Here is a 22,520-nt window from a genome sequence, read left to right as displayed (position 1 = left end):
TTTTTTTTTTGGAAATTGAAAAATATTCAGTAATATGCATAGTACTCATTTTTAAATGCAATGATTTTTATTTATATGTTGACTATTACGGATATTTTATATTGGATATTATGTTGGTTAGTAAAAACATAGATGTCTTTAAAAAGATAAAAAACATTGCAGAAAAGTATAAAAAAGAAACGAAGGTCGCCTTGAGTCCTACCACTCAGCTGTGACAGCAGCCATTACTATGTGGCACGAAGCCCCCAGCTCATTCTGTGTTCATTCGCATACATGTATTCCTGTGTGTGTGTTTACGTGTTTCCACATAAGCAGTGTATTAGTCCGTTCTCATGTTGCTAATAAAGACATACCCAAGACTGGGTAATTCATAAAGGAAAGAGGTCGAATTGACTCACAGTTCCGCAGGCCTGGGGAGGTCTCAGGAAACTTACACTCATGACAGAAGGGGAAGCAAATACATCCTTCTTCACGTGGCGGCAGCAAGGAGAAGTGCAGGAGAACTGCCCTTTGTAAAACCATCAGACCTCATGAGACTCATTCACTCTCAGGAGAATAGCATGGGAAAGACCTGCCCAGATGATTCAATTACCTCCCACCCAGCCCCTCCCAGGACACATGGGGATCATGGGAGCTACAGTTCAAGATGAAATTTGAGTGGGTACACAGCGAAACCATATCAAGCAGGTTCATAGAAAAGGGTTGTCCTGTGACCTTTTCCCACATTCTGTGTCATGCACAATTTTTGTTGTCAAGACAAATAGAACTGTACCATTTTAAATGGCCGCATGGTATTCAGTTTTGCACATGTGCTGAGTTCAACCAAGCAGTGCTCTACTAGCATCTGGTTAAGCTGTTTAAGATTGTTGCTCTTATAATCATTGCTGACATATTTTTATAATAGAAAAACAACCACCAAAAATGCCTTGTGGTTTTAGGTTTGGGGATAAACATTTCGGCCCAAAGAAAACCAGCCCTGCTTGGTAAGAGAGCCACTTTTAAAGGGCTTCATGATGACATTCTCAGTGTTTGAAGAAAGGGCAGGGTGCAGAGGGAGCAGGTTGGGGTACAACACAGTGGGGCTCTGAGCGGCTGTTTCTGGAAATACTATTTAGTTCATAGAAATATGATGTTTACATTGAGCAGAGCCATCTCATTCGGAGAAGGTGTCCTTGTAGCGGGGAGGTAGCTCAGTCCAGGGCTGTCACCAGTGGCTTGTGTTAGCATGGAAAGGCCTCAGGCCCTTCTGAGAAATCCTGTTAGGAAAGGGATGAGGAGCAGGGAATGAGTTTTTGCAGCTGCTTCTGAGGATCAGGAGCCAGGCCCGAGGGAAGGGCATCGAGAGGATGTGCTGAGTGTTGAGACAGCCTGACCTGGTGGAAAAAGCCAGATGGTCATGGGTTCAGATCCCTGCTCTGTCAATTACCAGCAGGTGACCTCGGGAAGACACCGAGCCTCTTGGAACCGCTTTCATCTGAAGGATGAACATGGTTTTACCACTTTCTCGCATTGTGTGAGGGTGTGTGTAATGCCTGGATCCTGGACGATGCAGAAAAGGAATCCGTGTGTTGTTGATCTTAGTGGAAGCAACCCTAGATCATCACCCAGACCGAGCACTTTCTAAACACCTGGAGGACAGGGACTTTGTTTCTCAAAGTAGCTTGGACTTGGGTTGAGCTCATGGCTATACCCAGAACTTTTGACTAAAGTTGGCTAAGTGAGAAGACTGGGCTGCAGGTGAACATGGGGCGTGTGTGTGTGTGTGTGTGTGTGTGTGTGTGCGTGCATGTGTGAGCATGCATGTGCCCATGTGCGTGCCTGTGCATGTGTGTATATTGGGGCAGGTCCAGTTAGGTTGTTGCAAAGCACACTGGTGACAGTATTGAGGAAGAGGAGGAGGTAAGCGGGGAGCTGCCCCAGGGAGACAGATGCCACAGGAAACAGCTGGAGTGAGGACTGAGAGAGATTCTGCTGTGTGGGGCTCAGTGAGGAGACTCTGGGGTGGGGAGAACCTCACTCCTGGAATGTTCTGCTTTGGTGAGACTGAATGAGGCTAGGTTGGGCAGACAGTTCTTCAGGTGGGTCCAAGGTGGCCTTGGAAAGAAGGAGGAGCCGGGCAGTCCAGCATGGGTGAGAGGAGGAGCGGTCAGTCTGGCCGCAGGACCCCAGTGATGGTGGGGGAGGGGGCTCACTTCCTGGCCTGCCCTCCTGCTCACTGCTGCAGGACTGGCCTCCTGGCAGCGCCCCATCCTCTCCACCCAGAGCCTCCGCCTGCCCCGGTTTCTCCTCTCTTTGCACCCTCTGGCCTTCTGTGATCTGGGCCCAGCTTATCCTATCCCTGCTTCCCACAGCTCCCAGCTCCGCCTGTCTGCTGTCCACTTTGGCCCTCAGCTACTCCAGGCCTGATGCAGTGTGGTCCTCGGGGCACATCTGCTCCCTCCCTGTCGTTGTGTGCAGTTCTTCCCTGTCTTTTGGGTTTCAGCTTGCGTCCTGCTTCCACAGTCCTTTACAATTGCATTGCCCTCCCTGCTCTCTCCTGCTTAGATATGGACAGCTCGCAGGAGCCAGTGCCACCAGGTGAAAACACTGGTGTCCCCATGGGGGCCTTTTATAAGCGATGCCCTTTACTTGCTTATACCTCTGCTAACCCTATGAGGTAGACACAGTTGTTGCCCCCATTTTATAGATAAGGAAACTGAGGTTCAGCGAGGATTCTGCCTGAATAGCCTCTCTCCTTGACTAGTTTCCAGATTCCTCCCTGGGTGAATGTCTCATCTCCAACCAGAATGAGCTGCATCAGGGCAGAAGCCACATTTTTGGAAACCATAGCTCTCCCCGTGGTGCGTCCTGCACCTAAGGCTCCAGTTGGTTGGATGTCTGCTGGGAAGAGGGCCCAGCTTCTTGGACCTTGACACAGACTCAGCTCACAGAAGCCCCCAGCCCCACTGATGAGATGACTGGAGCGCCAGGTGGGGAGGGCGCCTGGAGCAGAGACCCTGACCTGGGGGCCCCCTGGGTCACCTCACTGCTCCCTTCTCTCCTTCCTCCTCCAGGGAACTCAATGGCAACAACATCACTCGGATCCATAAGAATGACTTTGCGGGGCTCAAGCAGCTGCGGGTGCTGTGAGTATGCGGTGCTCCCACCCATCCCACCCCCAAGAATGCCACGGCGGTCCTGGGCAGGGCCCTGGCTGTGGCTGGTAGGGTGGTGGGCTGGCTGGGCCGCTCCACTGTGGAGTGAGTCTTGGCAAGACATCCTGAGGGGTGTCAGGTGGGATGATGTTGAGTTTTGAGTCTGAACTCATCATAAGGTCCGTCGCCCTGTGCTCCAGGGGAGTGCAAGTGTCCTAGGACCTCATTCTTTCAGAACTCCCAGCTCTGCAGTTCTGAGGGTTTCTGGAGGATCAGGGACCTCATGAGCAATCATCTCTGAGGTCAGAGCTGACAGGCCACTGGGCAGGGATCTGCTCCAGAACCCCCGACCTCTGCCCTTCCCAGGCTCTGGGAGTCCCTTCTGACTACCAGGCTGTCTGCTGCGGGAAGCCTATCCTCTCTCCCGGGATTCCCCTCCTCTCTGCCCCCAGGCCTCCAACAGGAGCTTCTTACACTTCAGGCTTTTGAAAACAAAGCAGAGAAAGAGAAGTGCCTGGTGGCGGTTCCCCCTGCCCTGCCCCCATCATCATCTGAAGCCCATGCAGGGGCACGCAAGCCACCTGCTCACGGGTGGAGAGGGACAGATGCAGGGGGACAAACATACTTGACTATCTCAAAAGTTATCATGCAACAGTCAATCTGTTGGTGAGAAATGCTGCCCCACCAGCTGGATGCTCTGGGTTTCAGGGCACGTTGGCGGCGAGGGGACGCAGAGTCCCACAGAGCCAGGTGGTTTGATTGGCGTGGGTACCCCGCTCGTTTCTTCAGCAGATGGGGCCAGGCAGGGTGGGGTACAGGCAGAGAGGATGTTATCTGCCAATTGTAGAGTGTGTTGCTGCCTGTGTGGGCTCTGACCACTTGGCACAGGCTCCCCCCCCCGTTACTGGCCGGTCCCCCTGCTCTGTTGCTTGTACACATGCCTTCAGGGCCCCAAGAGGCCAGGGCACGCACGCCAGCAGCTCAAGCCAGCCTGTGCTGTCTGCTGCTCAGCCCGGCTCCCTGGAGCCTGATTGGAGCTAAGATCTGGTGCTTGGGTGCCCCGTGGACTTTTGCCCTGGCAGGCAGCTTTGGAGGGTCGTGGGGCTGCAAGTGCGTTTTGTGGTGAGGTAAGATGCTGAGAGCCTGAGTAGCCTGTGTTGGGAAATTTGCAAAGGTGTGAGGAAATTGTGTCCGCTCTGGCCAAGCGTGGGCCTGCATGAGGCTTGGGCATGGCTCCTGTCTCACTCCCTTGCCAACACTGCCCTGGCAGAGTTTGCCTCTGCCCTTCTGTTATGCCCACTGCTTCTAGCAGCCTTTGTCCCACACCCTGTAGCTGTCCTTGTCTCTTTGCTTCCCCAGGCAGCTGATGGAGAACCAGATTGGAGCGGTGGAACGCGGGGCTTTCGATGACATGAAGGAGCTGGAGCGACTGTGAGTCCTGGTGGGGTGTGGGCTGGGAGGGCAGGGGGCTGGCATGAGCGGGAGCTGGCAGGCCAAGCTGCTGCTGGGTATGAGGGGCGCTCAGGGGAGGGGACCCCATGCCCAGCCTGCCTCCACCAGGTGATGGAGCCAGGAGCAGCTGCAGCTGTGAAAGTGGTCACGGGGCATGGTCGCAAAGAAACCTGGAGTGGGTCCCCACCACATGTTCTCAATGCAACTGTCCCTGTTATTTTTCCCTGAACATACATGATGGCTAAATGTTTACACGATACAGAGGAAGTGAAATTTTTTCCTGTCATCTCATCCTGGCATAACCACTGTCCATTGATCTGTGTGTCCTTAAAGGAAGCCCTGATGTGCCAAGGGGACCCATCAGGGAAGCCCTGGGGGATTGGTGTCTTAGGTGCACAGGGCCACAGTACAGAAATGGGAAGGTGGAGGCCTGTTCTGATTCACATGGTTTATCGCCAGACAGGGCTTTTAAGTTTGAAAATGGGTCTTGATCACTTCTTGCATTTCAGTTTGGCAACAATGAAAAAAAGGAACATATTGGGGTGAGGTGGGGGATGGGCACTCATTTCACCGTGATCACCAGTCTTGCCCTTCTGCAAAGGGGTTTGTCTGTAGGTAAGAGTCCTTGCAGCTGTGTCCTTAAAAAAAAAAAAAAAAAAAAAAAAAAAGAGTCCTAGAGTTCATGCTCTTTGAACCAGAAAGTCTATTTTATTTTAAAGAAATAATCAGAGACAGGGCTAAAAATTATATCTCAGGATATTAATTGCACATCATTTGTTTACTTATTTTTGAGACGGAGTCTTGCTATGTCTATCAGGCTGGAGTGGCATGATTTCAGCTCACTGCAACCTCCACCTCTGGGTTCAAGTGATTCTCCTGCTTCAGCCTCCCAAGTAGCTGGGACTACAGGCACATGCCACCACACTTGGCTAATTGTTTTTGCATTTTTAGTAGAGACATGGTTTCACCATGTTGGCCAGGGTGGTCTTGATCTCTTGACCTTATGATCTGCCCACTTTGGCCTCTCAAAGTGCTGGGATTACAGGCCTGAGCCACTGTGCCCGGCCATTGCACATTATTTAAATAGAAAAAAATTGGAAACCCATTCTAGTGGATACATAAGATATAAAATCACATTTCTGAAGAACAGTTAAGGCCATGGGATGTGCTGAAAATACAACGTTAAGTGGAAAAGGTAAAACATGACAATTGTATTACTAAAATCAATTTGCATGTGGATAGAATACAGGAGGAAGAAGACAATTGGAGCCACTAAATCTCATTATAGTGAATGGTGGATTATTGGTAACTTTAATTTTATTATTTGTCTTTTTCTCTTTTAATGGGTTTTCTTATGACACGTTGATAATTATGATTATAGCTATCACCACTCTATGCCAGGCCCCCGGGTAATCTCTTTGCCCTATAGTATCTCATTTAATCCTTAAAACAACACTGCTCTAAGTGAAATTTCACAGATGAGAAACAGAGGTACACAGAGGTTAAGTCACTTGTCCCTAATTGTGCAGAAGAGAGGACTAGAACCTGGATCATGTTGCCTTCGAAGTCTGAGCTTTTAATGAAGATGACCTGATACCTCACCTTTCATTTTGATATTAAAGAAAATAAGATATTAAATAAAAGGAAAAAAATATGATTGCCTCATTGCCCTCCTACAGCCTGAAAGAAAGCAAGGCAATCTTTCTTTTGAGTTCCTCATCCAGGCCGAAAACGAAATGATAAGAAGCCCACAGCTAGACCAGATGTCAAATGCTGCACTTGTTTTCTTTAAAAGACTTAGAACAAGAGAGGATAAAAAAACAAAACTAAACTGAAAAAAAACAAAAAAAGAGAAAAAAAAAAAAGAACAAAAAAACAAAAGAGTTAGAACAAAATACATGTTAATGACCTGGCTATGAGGGGCTGATCTGGACCTGACCCATCCTGGCTCCACCTCTGGTTCTGGGAAGGCGGGGGGAGGAGAGGGGTCTGGGGGGTCAAGACATGACCCCAGTGGTGAGTGGCAACTTTAGCCCTGCAGGCACCTTCCTGAGTGGTCAGATCAGTGGCTGCCCCTGAGTTGCTGGAGACCAGTGGTGCATCAGTTAATCATAAAAGGTGATTAAAGTGCAGAGTCATTAAAAAACCACACATTCTGGCCAGATGCAGTGGCTCACACCTGTAAGCCCAGCATTTTGGGAGGATGAGATGGGTGGATCACTTGCGGTCAGGAGTTCGAGACCAGCCTGGCTAACATAGTGAAACCACCGTCTCTACTAAAAATACAAAAATTAGCTGGGCACAGTGGCACGTGCCTGTAACCCCAGCTACTTGGGAGGCTGAGGCAGGAGAATCGCTTGAACTCAGGTGACAGAAGTTGCTGTGAGCCAAGATCGTGCCACTGCACTCCAGCCTGGACGGCAGAGCAAAACTCTGTCTCAAAAAACAAAACAAAACAAAACAAAAAACCTACACATTCCTTAGAAATTCCATTTTATGTTAAAACATGTAAGTGTGCATTTACTCCTCCTTTTTTTGGCCAAGGTCTTTCTCTGGTGTGAAACACTGGAGTTCTTTCTGTGTTGTTTGCCTCGCCTAAACCCACACATATACTTTGTTTATGATTTTTGGTTTTGGTTTCTGGAAGGTGGAGTGAGATTTTCCAAAGGGCCTTGGGAGCAATCTTGGGGAGAATTCCTGATTTTTATAATGACACCCACTCCCGCTCCATCACCCATCTTTAACTTAATTTAATAGCTCTTTAATTAGCAGCTTCCCTTTCATCAAATCTTTCTAAAGCATTCCGCTTTGTTTTCATAGAGATGACTTTTTTCCACTAGCAGTTCATTCATTTATGTAATAGTTAATTAAATTACATCGTTAGAATGACAAGTACCTCTGGCATAAACAGGTTTAGGAGTGGACATAACTGGTTCTTGTAAGCAGTCACAAACTTCAGTGTAGATGCAGCAGTGTGCAGCTGAGCTGGCTGAGAGGGATCAGCACATTGTGGCCTCAGCAGGTCTGCAGCTGGGAAGGAGTGGAATGTGCCCGGTCACCCTGGAAGACGGCCTGGCACTGTGCCATGGCCAAGATCATACCATGGGAGCAGCCAGGGTGGAGAGTAGAGAAAGGCAAGCTTCAGGATCCCACATCTACCATCCAGTAATGGCTTGAGTGACCCGCTTACCTGATGGCATTCCTCTTCTCTCATTTTTCAAAGATGGGTAACTCAACAAAGTCAGCAAACCTATCTTGGGCACCTGTGAAGAGCCAAGCCACGTGGTGAGGTGGTGGCAGGAAACCTTTGGTGGGGGGGTGGGTTGTTGGGAGTTGGGAGGGTGAGTGCATGACTGCAAAGTGCTGTTGTCACTTTGAAAAGAAAGAGGCCCACCTTTACACTCTGCTTTCCTGCCTACCATCAGGTAATAGCCATAACGCATTTGCACCAGTGCCTGGCACCTAGTAAGGGCTGATTATCATGGTAGCCATGACTACTGTTATCATTCTCAGCAATCTGCATGTCCCTCACCATGTGGGGTCCTTTCTTTAGTGTCCTGTAATTTTCCATTTTAAGCTAGGTATTGAATCCCTTTTCCTCCTAAATAATTTTCAGAAGCAGAAGCCAGAAAAATGAGAAAGTTTTGGGGGGAAAACAAAATAAAACGAAAAACAGTGGTTACCAGACGGTGTAAATACAGCATTAGTTTCCTGGACCAAGGATAAGGAATTTGGAGCTATCTGATGTCTACTTCTATTGCTTTAAGGATTGTATTGATATTTGTTCCCCCCAAGGCAATGAAGTGTTTCCCTTGGAGCCTGCCCTGAAAAGTAAATTTCCTATGGGTGCGGTGGCTCACGCCTGTAATCCCAGCACTTTGGGAGGTCGAGGCAGGTGGATCATGAGATCAGGTGTTCGAGACCAGCCTGGCCAATATGGTGAAACCCCGTTTCTACTAAAAATGCAAAAATTAGCCGGGCGTGGTGATGTATGCCTGTAATCCCAGCTACTCAGGAGACTGAGGCAGGAGGATCGTTTGAACCCAGGATTCAGAGGTTGTAGTGAGCCAAGACTGTGCCATTGCACTCCAGCCTGGGCAACAGAGTGAGACTCTGTCTCAGGAAAAAAAAAAAAAGTAAACTTCCAGTGGGTTTCTGAATGTTGATTTAATTGTCTGTACCATGGGGAACATGACGGTGCCCCGTGTGGTGGAGATGGGCTTTCTCACATGTTAGATGAAGGATGACCTTCTAGGAGATAACCACAGACCAATTACTGCTGGCTACATGGAAGTAATATTTTCTCCTTCCTCTGGAAGAAAGCTTTTGGCTGAGATGGTTTATCATACAGTGGTCCTTTGGTATCCACGGGGGATTTGTTCTAAGACCCCTCAGACCTCCCTGGGGCTACAGGCCTAAGCTACGATGCCCAGCGAATTTTTTTGTATTTTTTGTAGAGATGAGGTTTCTTTTTGTTACGCAGGCAAATCTCAAGTCCTGGCCTTGAGCAATCCTCCCACTTGGCCTCCCCAAGTGCTGGGATTACTGGCATGAGCCACTTGAGCATGCTTTTTTTTTTTTTTTTTTTGAAAGAGGGTCTCACTCTGTTACCTGGGCTGGAGTACAGTGGCGTGATCTCGTCTCACTGTACCTTCCACCTTCCAGGTTCAAGTGATTCTCCCACCTCAGCCTCCCGAGTAGCTGGGATTACAGGTGCATGCCACCATGCCTGGCTGAGCATGCATTTTTATTAATGATAAAAATAATCAGCCAGGCTTGGTGGCTCATGCCTGTAATCCCAGCACTTGGGGGGCCGAGGTGGGCGGATCACAATGTTCTAGACCAGCCTGGCCAACATGGTGAAACGCTGTCTCTACTAAAAATACAAAAATTAGCTGGGTGTGATGGCGCACTCCTGTAATCCCAGCTACTCAGGACGCTGAGGTAGGAGAATCGCTTGAACCCGGGAGGCAGGGGTTGCAGCGAGCCAAGATCATACCACTGCACTGTAGCCTGGGCAACAGAGCGAGACTCTGTCTAAAAAAAAAAAAAAATCAATAAAGCTATTTTCTTTCTTTTTTTCCTTTGAGACAGAGTTTTGATCTGTCGCCCAGGCTGGAGGGCAGTCGCGTGGTCTCGGCTTTCTGCAACCTCCATCTCCCAGGTTCAAGCGATTCTCCTGCCTCAGCCTCCTGAGTAGTTGGGATTACAGGCGCCTGCCACCATGCCCTGCTAATTTTTGTATTTTTAGTAGAGATGGGTTTTCACCATGTTGGCCATGCTGATCTCCAACTCCTGACCTCAGGTGATCGGCCCACCTCGGTCTCCGAAAGTGCTGGGATTACAGTCATGAGCCACTGCTGCTGGCCGCTATTTTCATTTTGAAAAAAGACCCAAAGCAAACAATGAAAAGAAAGTGAAACCTCTGTTGAGCCAAATGTGGATGAAATTGGGGCTGTGTGGCCATTAGGGCATGTCTCCCATTTCAAGTGTAGTCAGGTTTCCAACTCACAGAGGGAGATGGCGTTAGAATCCGTGCCTTATAAACCACACAGGGCTTGCAGATGTGAAGTGATGATGACGATGGCTATGGGAAGGAAGAGTGGAAGGAAAGGTGCTGGTGAGGGCTTCCACAGATGCCCTGTTCCTATCCTCCCCATGTGCTGGGTGGTGGAATCTTCACTTTACAGATCAAGAACTGAAGCCCGGAGAAGGTAATTTCCCTGGGATGCCACACAGACCCTGTTACGATTTGAACACTGGGCCTTCTGCCTCTGAATCCATCCCGCACTTCCTGAGAAGTCTTTTGGATTTCCTGGCCGTCTAGGTGATTTCCAATTCTTCTCTTTTTTAGGCGACTGAACCGAAACCAGCTGCACATGTTACCAGAACTGCTGTTCCAGAACAACCAGGCTTTGTCAAGACTGTGAGTGACTCTATGTGGCCAGAAAGTTCCCCCTGTGGTTTTGTCCCTCACCCTGTGGGAGGCACAGTGTTCAGTCAGTGGGACCTGGATGCTCCCATGACCTCGACCCTGCACTCCTCCCCTGGCAGGAACGGTCCAGGACATCGAAGACCAGGCCCTTTCTGTAGGAGGGTACTATGCAGGGTATTTCTCCATGGCAAGCACTTGGAAGAACCTGCGGTTCATCCAGATTTGTGAGCTGCTGCTGGCGGTGTGGGTACAAGGGTGTTCTGCAGGCAGGCATGCTTATGGACAGCGATGCCAGCCTTTACAGGGTGTCATTCTTACCCGTCTCTCACCATGCCTTTGATAACCTGCAGGGAACTGAATATTTGTTCATTCAATTAAACCCTTCTTGAACCTATTTCTATTTCCAGCTCTTTCTATCTTTTAGGGTCATGAGGTCTGTAAGGTTATTAACCATGGCATAAAGTCGTATTTTTATTTGCTGTCAATACTTCCTTCAAGTTTAAAGGATGGTTGCTAATTCTGCTGCACCATGATTCGCCACGTGTGTCTGTAATTTTTCTACCATGTGTTTCATTTTATGGGATCTTGGGTTGGGCAAGGCCTTTGAGATTAACTAAGGTATCTCTTTCACTGGCGGGGCCTTCTGCATGCCTGGCATGGCACTGCTGGTTCATCCCTGAAGGAGACCGCATCTAGGTAGAGAAAGGGGTAATAAGCAACATAGGTAAGACTGAGGGGTGTGGGTTGGGTAGGGGTGCCAACCTGTGGTTACCTGAGTGCTAAGGGGTATGACCATGGGCTCCTAGAATCTGGGGCTGGATTTTGTCTCCTCTGATTAAACACAGCTAGTTCTTTCCACCTCTGTCATGATTTCTAGACCTCTCCCTAAGCCCAGTGATCTCCAGAATTTGTTGTTGATCTTACCTTCAAGCTTTTATTTATTTATTTATTTATTTATTTTTGAGATGAGATGTTGCTCTGTCACCCAGGCTGGGTACAGTGGCACGATCTTGGCTCACTGCAGCCTCAACCTTCTGGGCTCAAGCGATCCTCTCACCTCAGCCTCCAGAGTAGCTGGGACTACAGGTGTGCACTACCATGTCTGGCTAATTTTTTAAATTTTTTGCAGAAATGGGATTTTGCCATGTTGTGCAGGCTGGTCTCAAACTCCTGGGCTCAAGTGAGCCACCAGCCTCAGCCTTCCATAGTGCTGGGATTACAGGTATGAGCCATTGTGCCTGGCCAAGCTTTTGTGTTTACAATGGAACTCTAATTTTCAGTCTGTTCAAATGGTCTCTCTGATCACTTCCTGTTGCTTCCTCCTCCTGGCCCAGAGACCACTCCATAGCGACCCTTAGTGATGCTCTCTTTTGCTGGTCTTTGCCATCACCCTTGGGCTTGAGTTGGGCCTTCTCCTCCAGTTTTCCTGTAACTGGTAGGTTGGCCAATCCATTCTGTGCCAGACACACACAGTGGGTGCTTAATTTTTCCCTATGTGACTGTGAAAGGCGGAAGGTTCTTTCCAGCAGGTGCATCCATAGTGATGTCTGTTGAGCCTGAGGGCCATGCACTGATCTGTGTGGTCCGTGCTGTTGCTGGCCACATGCAAGCAGCTGGCCTTGCCCTGTCTTGGCCCCAGCAGCTCCTGTTTTCTCTCTGCTGACTTGCAAGTGTTATCACAGCTCTACCTTTTTGCAAAAATTTGTCTTGAACGTCTTTTCTCTTGGTCTCAATTCTGCAATTCTTTTCCTCTCCTGAGTCCTCTTAACCTTTCAAGCTTTTGCTGTCACTCTCCTGACGTGATTTGCCTACTTGGGTCCCTTCTCCTTCCCATATCGATCTGCTGTCCTCCACCTTGCAGAGATTAAGGCGTACGTATACTGCACAGTTGCCATCAAGCCCTGGGTACCTACTTTCGCTCTCCCTCATTGATTTTAAAATCTCTGAGACCCATCATGTGAATCTGAATCCACCAACTTCCAGCCCTTTACTTGAGATCATCTCCAGCCGTATTCATTTTTAGGGGGGAGCTGGCTTCTTTTGTCATAACCTTCCACCAGCCCTTGGGGGTAAAGGATAGCTCTGCAGGGGACTCCCTCCCTCCTTTACTCGAGTCCACCCTTCTCTAGGGACATTGGTGCCTTGCACACCCCTGTGTTCCTTCCTGAGGAAAGTGACAAATTGGCTGCCTTCTTGGTCTGTGTCTGGGAAACTCGGATCCCTCCTGGAATGAAAGGTGTCCTGGGAAGCAGAAAGTCGAGGGTCAGGTGGTCCTGGGCTCTTCAAGGCATAACGCTAGGTGGTTTCATTGTGCAGAGCCTGTTTCTCTTACCCATACATGGTAGGGCTAGTAGGAGTCTGAACTGGGACCGTGCACGGAGCACAACCAAGCCTGCAGCCGGCCCAAGCAGACGTTCATCCGTCGTGCCCCTGATAATTCAGGGTGAGCAAATAGCTCCTTGGTGCAGTTGGTGCTCCTGTGCTTGAGGTCTTGTCTGAAACATGTGGCTGTGAGGCAAGCAATATCTCGCAGTGTTACTGCCAGCGAGGCAGCTTGGAAAGAGGAAGTGACTTCCCGAGAGTCAGGATGAAGCCCTCTGACTCCTAGCCCTGCTCTCTTCATGGTTTCATATTTTACAGGAGTCCTAGAGGAAAGGACATCTATATTTTAATGAGTATTAAATAACCAGATTCTATAACCAAAGGCTGGTACAAGGATATTCATTCAAGGAGCAGAAAGCCACTGCAGAGGACGGCAGTCTGTGTGACACCTGCTGTTGGTACCCTATGGGGCTGGGAGGCAGAGGCCTCCAGACGCATTGGATATCCTCATTGCAGTGGTCCCAGGCCAGCTGCTTTGGGGAAGGGGTGGTTGGCAGCCAACAGAGGGACTTCCAGAAGGGGAGTGGAAGTCTTGGTGGCCCTTTGGCAGATGTTTCTAGGCTCTAGAGCCAGAACTTCTCCCCAACACTTACGGCCTTTTCTTTCCAGGAATCAGGTTCTTAACTCTTGGCATCCGGGAGCATAGCAGGATTTGGGTGAAGGGAGACTCTTCTTTAGCTCTTCGCTTGACATTTCTTAACCTCATCTGTAAGCAAGGCATGCAAACCGGGAGGACTCCTGCAGGTCTCTGGCAGGACTCCCACGCAGTGTGCCCTGCTTCGTTTGCATTGAAGCCAAGGCATTTGGTGGCCTCCAGGTCAGGCCATCTCAAAATGGGCACTGTCTTGGGGAAATGATTCGACAAACTTTATTCATCTGGTTGTTTGTCCTGGTGTCTGGGCTCACCGAGTTTTTCACCTTGGAGATGGTTATAGGGAAGGATACAGGAGCAAGCGTTTTGTTTTGTTTTGTTTTGAGACTGAGTTTTGCTCTTGTTGCCCAGGCTGGAGTGCAATTGCGTGATCTCGGCTCACCACAACCTCTGCCTTCCGGATTCAAGTGATTCTCCTGCCTCAGTCTCCTGAGTAGCTGGGATTTCAGGCATGTGCCACCATGCCTGGCTAATTTTGTATTTTTAGTAGAGATGGGGTTTCTCCATATTGATTAGGCTGGTCTTGAACTCCTGACCTCAGGTGATCTGCCCACCTTGGCCTCCCAAAGTGCTGGGATTATAGATGTGAGCCACCATGCCCAGCCAGGAGCAAGTGTTTAAAATCTACTTGTTAATATTCTTCTAATATGCTTTCCACGCATGCCCCTCCACCCCGCCCCATTCTATTGACCTGAGTGCCTGACATTCTAAGGTATCTCTGTTAACTCCCCCAGTCGGTCTGGCCAAGGAGTTCTCAGCATGCTTGGTTCCAGAAACAGAATATCCTGCCAGCTGGTGATAGTAAAGGTGGAGGTGGGGTTTTATAGGGGCACAGCTGGCAGGCTCGGAGGCTCCCAGAGCAGAAGGTGAGGTCCAGCTGGCCCTCCCAGGGACTAACACTGAGATGTGAGGGCTGTTTCTAGTTCTTTCTGAGTATCCACCTTATTGTCCTCCTCTTCCCTGCAAACCAGTGTGCTGTGCTCATCAGCAGCATTTCGGTTCCATCATGACTCGGGTCAGCCATGCTGCCAAGTCACCTCCTTCCTGTGACCTGGGAGCTCAGATCCACACAGTGTCTCAGACTCCAGCTCCAGATTTCTGGGAGAAAGAATCTGATTGGCCCGTCTTAGGTCAAGAGGTCACCCCAGGCCAGTGAGCTGTGGGGGGCTTGTGGGATCCGCTGGTGCAGTGATACTATGGTGCCTGCCCTGCCTCCAGAGCTGGAGGTGGGACCTATTCCCTTAAAAAGCAGTGCCCGGCATTCCTGGTCTCTCACCTGTTGACCTCCCCTTTGCTTTGGAGGGATCTGTTACTAATCCTTCCCATCTGGAGCAAATTAAGGACTTTCATGCACAGTCTGTTATGCTAAATCAGCATGAAAATGGGTTTGAGAGAGACCAAATGTGCGGGGTAAGGCATGGTCACCCAAGTCTGTAGGTAGTGGTTCAGCCCACATTTCAGTTTATTTTGTCTGTGTGGCCTCCCGAAGTTAAAATCCTGCTAGGGGTTATTCTGCACTAATATTTCCCCTGGTGTGTGGGGTTAGTCTGTCCATTTCTTTCCTATGCAGAATCTATGGCTCAGACAAGTGATTTGCCTTGGACCACAGAGCAGCTTGATGATAGGGTTGGAATTAGACACCAAGCCTTCCAGGGACTCTCAGGAGCCTGAAAATTGGCCTTAAACCTTGACCTAGGAATTTCATATTTGGGGATCTGCCCTCAGGAAATAGTAAAACATGAGCACGGACATGTTCATTGCCGTATTATTTAGAATATTGAAATATAGACTAATAAAAAGAACATGGAAATAACATACATGTCCAACATTGGAGGCATGAAGAAGTAAATGATGATGCATCTACTTGATGGAATATTTATAGTCATCAAAAATGGCCTTTATGAAAGATGTCAAGTAATGCAGATATATGTGTTTGATATCAAAAGCCAGGATTCCACATGGCATTGACAATATGACCACTCAATAAATCACTCTAAATAATGCAAGAAAAAAATGCCTGGAAAATGCCAGCAGGGATTGTCTGTGGGTGGCTTTTTCCTCTTCTGTTTCCCAGATGTTCTCTAAGAAGCGTGTGTTTTATGCTTATGGTGGGGAACCTCCTGGTTTTAAAATAAGAGCTGAAAAGCCCCTGTGGTCTGAGGTGAAGGGAAAGGCTAGGATGCGATACTGCAGCGCTTCCTTTACCCAGCCTGTTTGCTCTTCTGTGAGATACAGATAAGGGCGGGCTGCCTCAAGGGGCTGACACGAGGGTTAAAGAGAGCTGTGACACTCCTGTGTCAGAAGCGAACACTCTGGCACGCCAGAGGTACCCAGGAAATAATGTCAAGTGAGTCCACATTGGGGCTGCTTTGGAGGGTGGTACAGCCCCGGGGTGACCTGCTCCTGGATCTGTGTCCCGTGTTGATGCCAGCTTCCCCCATCCCTTGTGGCAGCTCAGCCTCACCACTCTTAACTCACAACCATCCCTTCATTTTGCAGGGGCCTTCCTCCAACAGGGTTTTTTTGTTTTTTTCTCAAGGGGCTTAGGTGCCCCTGCAGAGACGCCCTGAGGAGGCTGTGGAGGAAGGCTGGCATGTGCGGGCAGGAGGGCCTTGGCCTTGGCACAGAGCCTGGGCTGAGGATGTGGGGGATCTGCCTTCTGTCCTCTTGGGCACTTTCCCGAGCAGGCTGGGGAGGGGGAATGTGGAGCAAGTAGGTGATGCTGCCCTGGAGGCGTTTCTCAGTGCCCTGAAATTCCAGATGCATTCTGCACTTCCTCAGGGATGCCCCCATTGCGGGTGGGCCTGGGGTTCTGCACAGCAGCACTCACACCTCTTCAGAAAAGAGCACGACCCCGACCCCTCCCCACTGCAGAAGTGAGCCTGTCCCATCCTTCACTGCCACACTCTCCTGTCACCTCAGGGCCTCATGAAAGGCCTCAGGGACTGTAGTCGTCATAGTGACAGAAAGAATGGAAGGTTATCGTGTGCCAGGCTCATGCTGAGCAACTTACAAATATACCTGGTTTCATCATCAGAACATCTCTATGAGGTCAGCATGTCCCACATTTTACAGATGAAGAAATGCAAGCTCAGGGGCATGTGACACACCCAAGGAGCTAAGCCAAATGTGAACCCATCTGACAGTAAAGCTCATCCTTACATAGCACCCCTGACCTGCCTCACCCACGTACCTTCTCCACCCATCCACCCGTCTGTCCATCCACCTAGTTATCAACCACTGCTCTTCACCTCCATCTACCCTCCCACCATCTACCAACCCATCAGTCAACCCACTCATCTCTCTCCCTACTCCTGACCTATCCCTTCATCCCCCATCCCCTCCCATCCATTCTCCCATCCAGCCCTGACTACCCACCCACCACCTGCCTATTCATCCACTCTTCCACCCCCACCATAAACCCTCCCCTTCCCCCTACTTATTCATCTACCAACCTACCCATAAACCCAGACACCCTTCTATACGCCAATTTCTCCCACCTTCCTCCACCCCTTTATTTACTCCTCCTCACCTTCCATCTGCGACTCACCCACCCACTGATCCAACGGTTCCTGAGGGTCCCCTGTGGGCCAGGCTCTGTGTTGGGTACTATGAACCCTTGGAGTGATGTCTGCGTAAGATGGATAGGGAGGTGGTGGCCTCTCAGGAGGTGACAGGTCTATCATAGGTGCTCTTTGAGAGCAGCTGGCCACGCTCTGACCTACCAGCAGGTTGGAGCAGGTGGGGGCAGGTGCTGTACTGGCTGGACCTATATCTCCTGTGGGGGACAGGTATACCCTGGTAGCAGGTTACCTGGGTTTGGGGGTCAGCTCCATCACCTGACAGTGAACCCTCAGAGGATGTGGTGATGTTGCTTCCATGAACACACACAGGTGTTAAGTTGAGGGCTAGAGGGATATGCTGGAAACCTGATTGCTTCTTACAGCACCGAAACTCAGTCTTTACCAGGTTTGGATGGGGAGCAGGGTGTCTGCCCACCGCGCATGCCACCATCTTGGCCTCCGATCTGGGGAGGATCTCCGCTGCCGTGCCGCCCTGCTCTGGCTGATTCCCTCCTCATCCAGAAGCCGCTTCTAGAAGCCCAGTTCCTCTGGGGTTCCTTTTAGCCTTGAAACCAATATGTGTCCCGACAAGACTGACCTTTTGTGTCTCTGCTGGGCCTGGAAGGGGTGGGGGTGGGTGATTAAGGGCAGCGCAGGGCATTTATCTCCCCTTATTTATATCCCTGCCGTAAGGACCACCATAACTCATTAACAGGGCCCTGGTGGGTGGAGAGGCGTGGATGTGAGATTCACAGGAGTCCTGTTGAAGAATGCCTGACCCTATCGACCCTGTCTCAAGCTGGGTTTAATTAAACTGTCAGCACTGGTCAGAAGAACAAAGCTTCCCTTCCCGTCTGGGTCCCCAGCCTCCACCAGAGGCAGGAGGGCATTCTCTGCTGAAATGAAGAGCTGTTAAAAATGGATCTGTCTTGCCTCTGAGGGAAATTACCCGAAGCAGGAAGGTGACCTCGCTATTGTGATGCGTCTGTGCCAGGCAGTGGAGCAGCAAAACTGAGCCAGCCTTGCCCAAGACACCAGCACACGAGGAACAGGGCTCCCCGCTGCCCCTCCCCAGCCAGAGCCTGCTTCCTGCAGGAGCTCCCTGGGGACTCCTTACAACACCGTCCATCACTCCTTAGACTTCCCTTTTCCCAGAAAGGAGTTTCACTAGCTTTGTCCTTCGAGATAGTAAGATGTTCCTGGATGAATGGTAAAAAGGAGCTTCCTTGGTTAGACAGTTTGGGGAAGAGCTGGGCTAAGCAGAGTCCTACTTTCAGCCCGTTTAACACGCTCATGTGTGCTGTAAAGCTCCCAGGAAGATGTGGAGTGTTGGGTCTCCCAAACATATCTGACTGTGAATCTCAAAAAATTTATTTTTTTCAGGGAGTATCTTTCAGCATCTCATGGGCCTAGCATTAAGTAACTTTCGGAAGTCTCAGACATTAAGAATCAGAGCCGAGATTTGAACCCAGGCCCACCTGACCCCAAACCCACATACTTACCTTCAAATTGTCAGTCCTTGAACTAGAGTATGATTAAGAGTTGTCTCAGTGGGGAGTTTATTAAAATTCAGATTCCCAGGGTCACACTCGTCAGAGATTCTGAATCAGTCAGTGTGGAAGGGCTCACAAATCTGCATCATCATCCAGCCCCCCTTTATCTGGCTCATACTTGAGAAGCCTTGCTCCCCAGCAGGCGTGGTGAGTCTTAGGAGGGGCTTCCTGTTGGGTAGAGCTCCTCTTTGCTTCTGCCCCGCCTGGTTCGATGTGAGAGCCATGCTAAGTAAGCAAAGCCTCCAAGCACAGAGGCTTCGCCTCCTGCAGCCACGCAGAGAACAATTTGAGGATTATGAGTTGGCAATTATGGAGCACTCTGGATTTTCGAAGTGCTTTCCAATCATTAAATCTGCGCCTGCTGTCAAGGCTCAAGTGAAAGAGGCAAGCGTCCCACTGGGCCGGCACGGGAGTCTCCGGGAGGAGGGCAGCCGGCCTGAGATTGACATCCCGCACGCCAGAGCCGGCTGATGCGCCCAGCGTGGTTGAAGTGTCCTAGACACAGCCCTGGTGCCCGGCTGTGGGCTTTGAATCTGGCTCTGCCCCTGCTGGCTAAGAACCGCACAGGCTTTTACAAATTTGGACAGCCGAGGGAGCCCAGGGCCTGAAGGAGGGCCGTGGGGGGTGGCAAGAGGTCAGTGGGTCATCCCCAGAGAATGCCTGGCAAACGCGGGGTGTCCTGCATTTACAGGGGCTCAAAGGCATAAAAAGCCACTGGTCCTCTCCTACAGCATAACAAAAATCAGTATGAGACAAATAGAATTTGTAAGCATTGAGGAGATTCTGAATAGAGAGGCATGCATGCAGGAGCCGGCTCTTATGAATAACTTTTAGGGAGGTGAGGATTTTAGAAAAATCATTTCAAAAATTATACAAACATTTTTCAATTAAAACATTAAAAATTTCTTTGAAATACAATTTTAAAATACAAAAATCATTTTGCTAGAGAGTGAACATTTGAAAAATAGAGAAAAGCAAAGAAAGATAGGCGATAAGAGATTTAGTTTTCCAGTTAAATAAGGCATTTAAAGATGATTGAACTAACATGCAAATTTTTTTTTTTTCCTTCAAATAGCTTTATTTCCACTTGGTCCAAGGCTTGTTAGGATAGTTAGAAAGCTGCCTAGTGGCTGGAGGGAGAGGCTTAGGGAGAAGCCCTGTTATTTTGCAAGGGCCCTTCAGAAGTCGCTGGGCTCAGTAGGCTCTTAGTCATGCTTGAGAGTGAGCCTTTCGAAGAGGTACTGGCCCTGCCCAGCCTGTGGAGGTTGGTCAGGTGGTCACCCATCTTCTTGATGATTTTCACTTCTTCATCTAGGACATGACTCTCCAGGAAGTCACAGAGATGGGGGTCTGTGCGGGCAGAACCCAGGGCATGAAGATCCAAAAGGGCCTGGTTCAGACTTTTCTCCAGGGCCATGGCGGTTTCCATGGTGTCCAGGGTTTTACCCCACTCATCTTGAGTTGGCTTCTTGATGTCCTGGAAGAGGGCGCGGCCGCCACGCTGGTTTTGCATCTTCAGGAGACGCTCATAGCCCTCGCGCTTCTCCTCGGCCAATTCGTGGAAGAAGTGGCTCATGCCTTCCAGAGCCACATCATCGCGGTCAAAATAGTAGCCCAGTGAGAGAGAGGTGGGCGTAGGAGGCCTGCAGGTACACATGGACCAGGCGGTCGATGGCTGCCTCCACGTCAGTGGAATAATTCTGACGAATCTGGGGGCTCATGGCTGGTCAGTAAAAAGGAGCTAACCACAAAAACGGTGTTAGCAGGTCCCCAGAAGCAGGAGATGGCGAGAAGATGGTCCCGGAGGTTGCAAGTAGAGAGGAAATCGGAGGGCGGTCGGAGGCCGGAAGAAAGAGTCCCCGGTATCTGTTCCTCTAAACACTGTTTAAGCAAGAGACAGATCCATGGGACTGCCAAACTGCCAACATGCAAAATTTTTAAAAAATAAAGTTTAGGCCGGGCAGGGTGGCTCATACTTATAATCCCAGCACTTCGGGAAGGCTGAGGTGGGAGAATTGCTTGAGGCCAGGAGTTTGAGGCCAGCCTGGGCAACATAGCAAGACCCTGTTTCTACAAAAAATAAGAAAAAATAGCTAGGCGTGGTGATGTGCACCTGTGGTCCCAGCTACTCAGGAGGCTGAGGCGTGAGGATCTCTCGAGCCCAGGAGTTTGAGGTTATAATGAGTTATGACTGTGCCACTGTACTCCATTCTGGGTGACAGAGCGAGACCCTATCTCAAAAAAAGTTTAATACCAAAGCAATATGTTATTATAATGATAGTTACTGTTTGTTAAGCACTCATGTGCCAAAAACTTTATGTGCATTTTCTCATTTTAATTGTCATGGTCCCATGCAGTGAGTGCTGTTGTTTTCCCATTTTCACAGGCAGGAGAATTGAGGCACAGATTAAGTAAACTGGTTGCATAGCTAGTTGTCGGCAGATCCAGGCTTGGAGTATGGGGAGTGTCTCCCAGAGGGTGTGCTCTTCTTCACCGCGCCATGCAGCCTTTTCATTACAGAACATGTGAGAAAATAGAGAGGCAGGAAGAAGAAAGGGACTACTCATGAGTCTTCCGGGAAGGTGGGTTTCAAGATATTAAAGGACATGGGAGACACAGGAGGGTGAAGTGGAAGAATTGGACTCCAGCGGAAGGAGCGGCTGTGCAGACACGGGTGGGGATGCAGTTCCCTGTGAGCAGGGGCCCCACAGTTTTAGAGTGTTGTGTCGGTTCAGCCTGGAAGGAAGTGTAGATGGGCCCTAGACCTAGAATGTTCTGGAGTGAGGAGTTTGGATGGGTGATAGGAAGAGGGAGCCATGGAGTATTCTGGAAGAGCAGAGTGATTTAGTGGAGAGTGAGCCTTAGCCACCCCCCACAAAGGCCGCCTTCCCCTCCTCCCGGCTCTCTGAACCTGAGCTGTGAGCAAGAGGGAGAGATTGGCCCACCTCTGCCTCACCTTCGTCTCCCATGGGTGGCTGAAATGCTACCTACCCATCATAGCTCCTTAGTTCCTCCCTCCCCAGAAAGAATTGGTTGTTGCCTCCCCAGTGCCCTGTTTTTTTTTCTTTATAGTACTTTTAAACATCATGGTAAAATATACATAATATTTATCATTTCGACTATAAGTGCACAATTTAGTGGCATTAAGTACATCCACAGTGTCGTGTAACCATCATCACTATACCCAAAATGTTTTGTCATCCCCAACATAAACTCTGTACCCATTAAGCAATAGCTCCTCATCCGCCTACCTGCAGCTCCTGGCTACTTCTCTTCTGACTCTATGACTTTGCCTGATCTCAGTACCTCACAGACACGGAATCATACAGGATTTGCCCTTCTGCCACTGGCTTATTTCACTTAACGTAGCATTTTTTAGGTCCACTCATTTGTGGTGCATATCGAGATTTCGTTCCTTTTCATGGCTGGATACTATTCCACTGTTTGGATAGACCACGTTTTGTTGATCCATTCAGCTGTTGATGGACAGTAGGTTGCCTCCACCTCTCAGTGCCATCTTAGCAGTTGGAGCCTCTGTCAGGGCCCCCCACAATGCTCCTGATAGCTCTTTGCCCTGCCTTGCCCACCAGACTGGACAGGGGCTCAGGCAGGAGTCGTTTTTGTTTCCCCAGCATAGGTGGGTTAACAGGCTGGCAAGTGTGGTTTCTTTCTGGTGGCAGACACTGTCCCGAAGGCTGAGGGAGGCCAGTGACCAGAGCTGCCTGTTCCTTGCTGTCTGATTTCGGGCTTTGGGGCTCTATGGGTCTGTGCTGGGCTCCAGCTTCATGGATTTTGTAGATTCAGAACTTCCCAGATGACTTCTGTTTTGTTTGGCCTGTGGTTGGCCTT

At 49.6% G+C, this 22,520-nt stretch overlaps 1 protein-coding gene and 1 pseudogene across 6 annotated transcripts in view; one reads left to right on the top strand and one right to left on the bottom strand.

Moving 5' to 3' along the window:
- The window catches only part of SLIT1 (slit guidance ligand 1), a 189,857-nt gene that overhangs the window by 17,692 nt on the left and 149,645 nt on the right, over positions 1 to 22,520 (top strand). For all 5 annotated transcript variants that reach the window (XR_004269883.1, XR_004269881.1, XR_004269882.1 and 2 more), the window contains exons 2-4: positions 3,054 to 3,125; positions 4,494 to 4,565; positions 10,441 to 10,512. Coding sequence is in view for 2 of the 5 variants with exons in the window: in XM_032281172.1 (XP_032137063.1) it covers positions 3,054 to 3,125; positions 4,494 to 4,565; positions 10,441 to 10,512 (216 nt within the window). In the remaining 3 variants the exon portion in view is untranslated. The remainder of the gene's footprint in view (positions 1 to 3,053; positions 3,126 to 4,493; positions 4,566 to 10,440; positions 10,513 to 22,520) is intronic.
- Positions 1,999 to 20,568, bottom strand: LOC116553728 (annotated as a pseudogene). The gene is made up of 2 exons (XR_004269885.1): positions 19,914 to 20,568; positions 1,999 to 2,252 (listed from the first exon to the last, which is right to left on the bottom strand). The product of XR_004269885.1 is annotated as a ferritin light chain-like (transcript).

The sequence above is a fragment of the Sapajus apella genome, unplaced genomic scaffold (genome assembly GCF_009761245.1).
Source record: "Sapajus apella isolate SASKATOON/1434 unplaced genomic scaffold, GSC_monkey_1.0 scaffold13, whole genome shotgun sequence".
NCBI lineage: Eukaryota > Metazoa > Chordata > Mammalia > Primates > Cebidae > Sapajus > Sapajus apella.
This window is presented reverse-complemented; position numbering and strand designations above follow the sequence as displayed.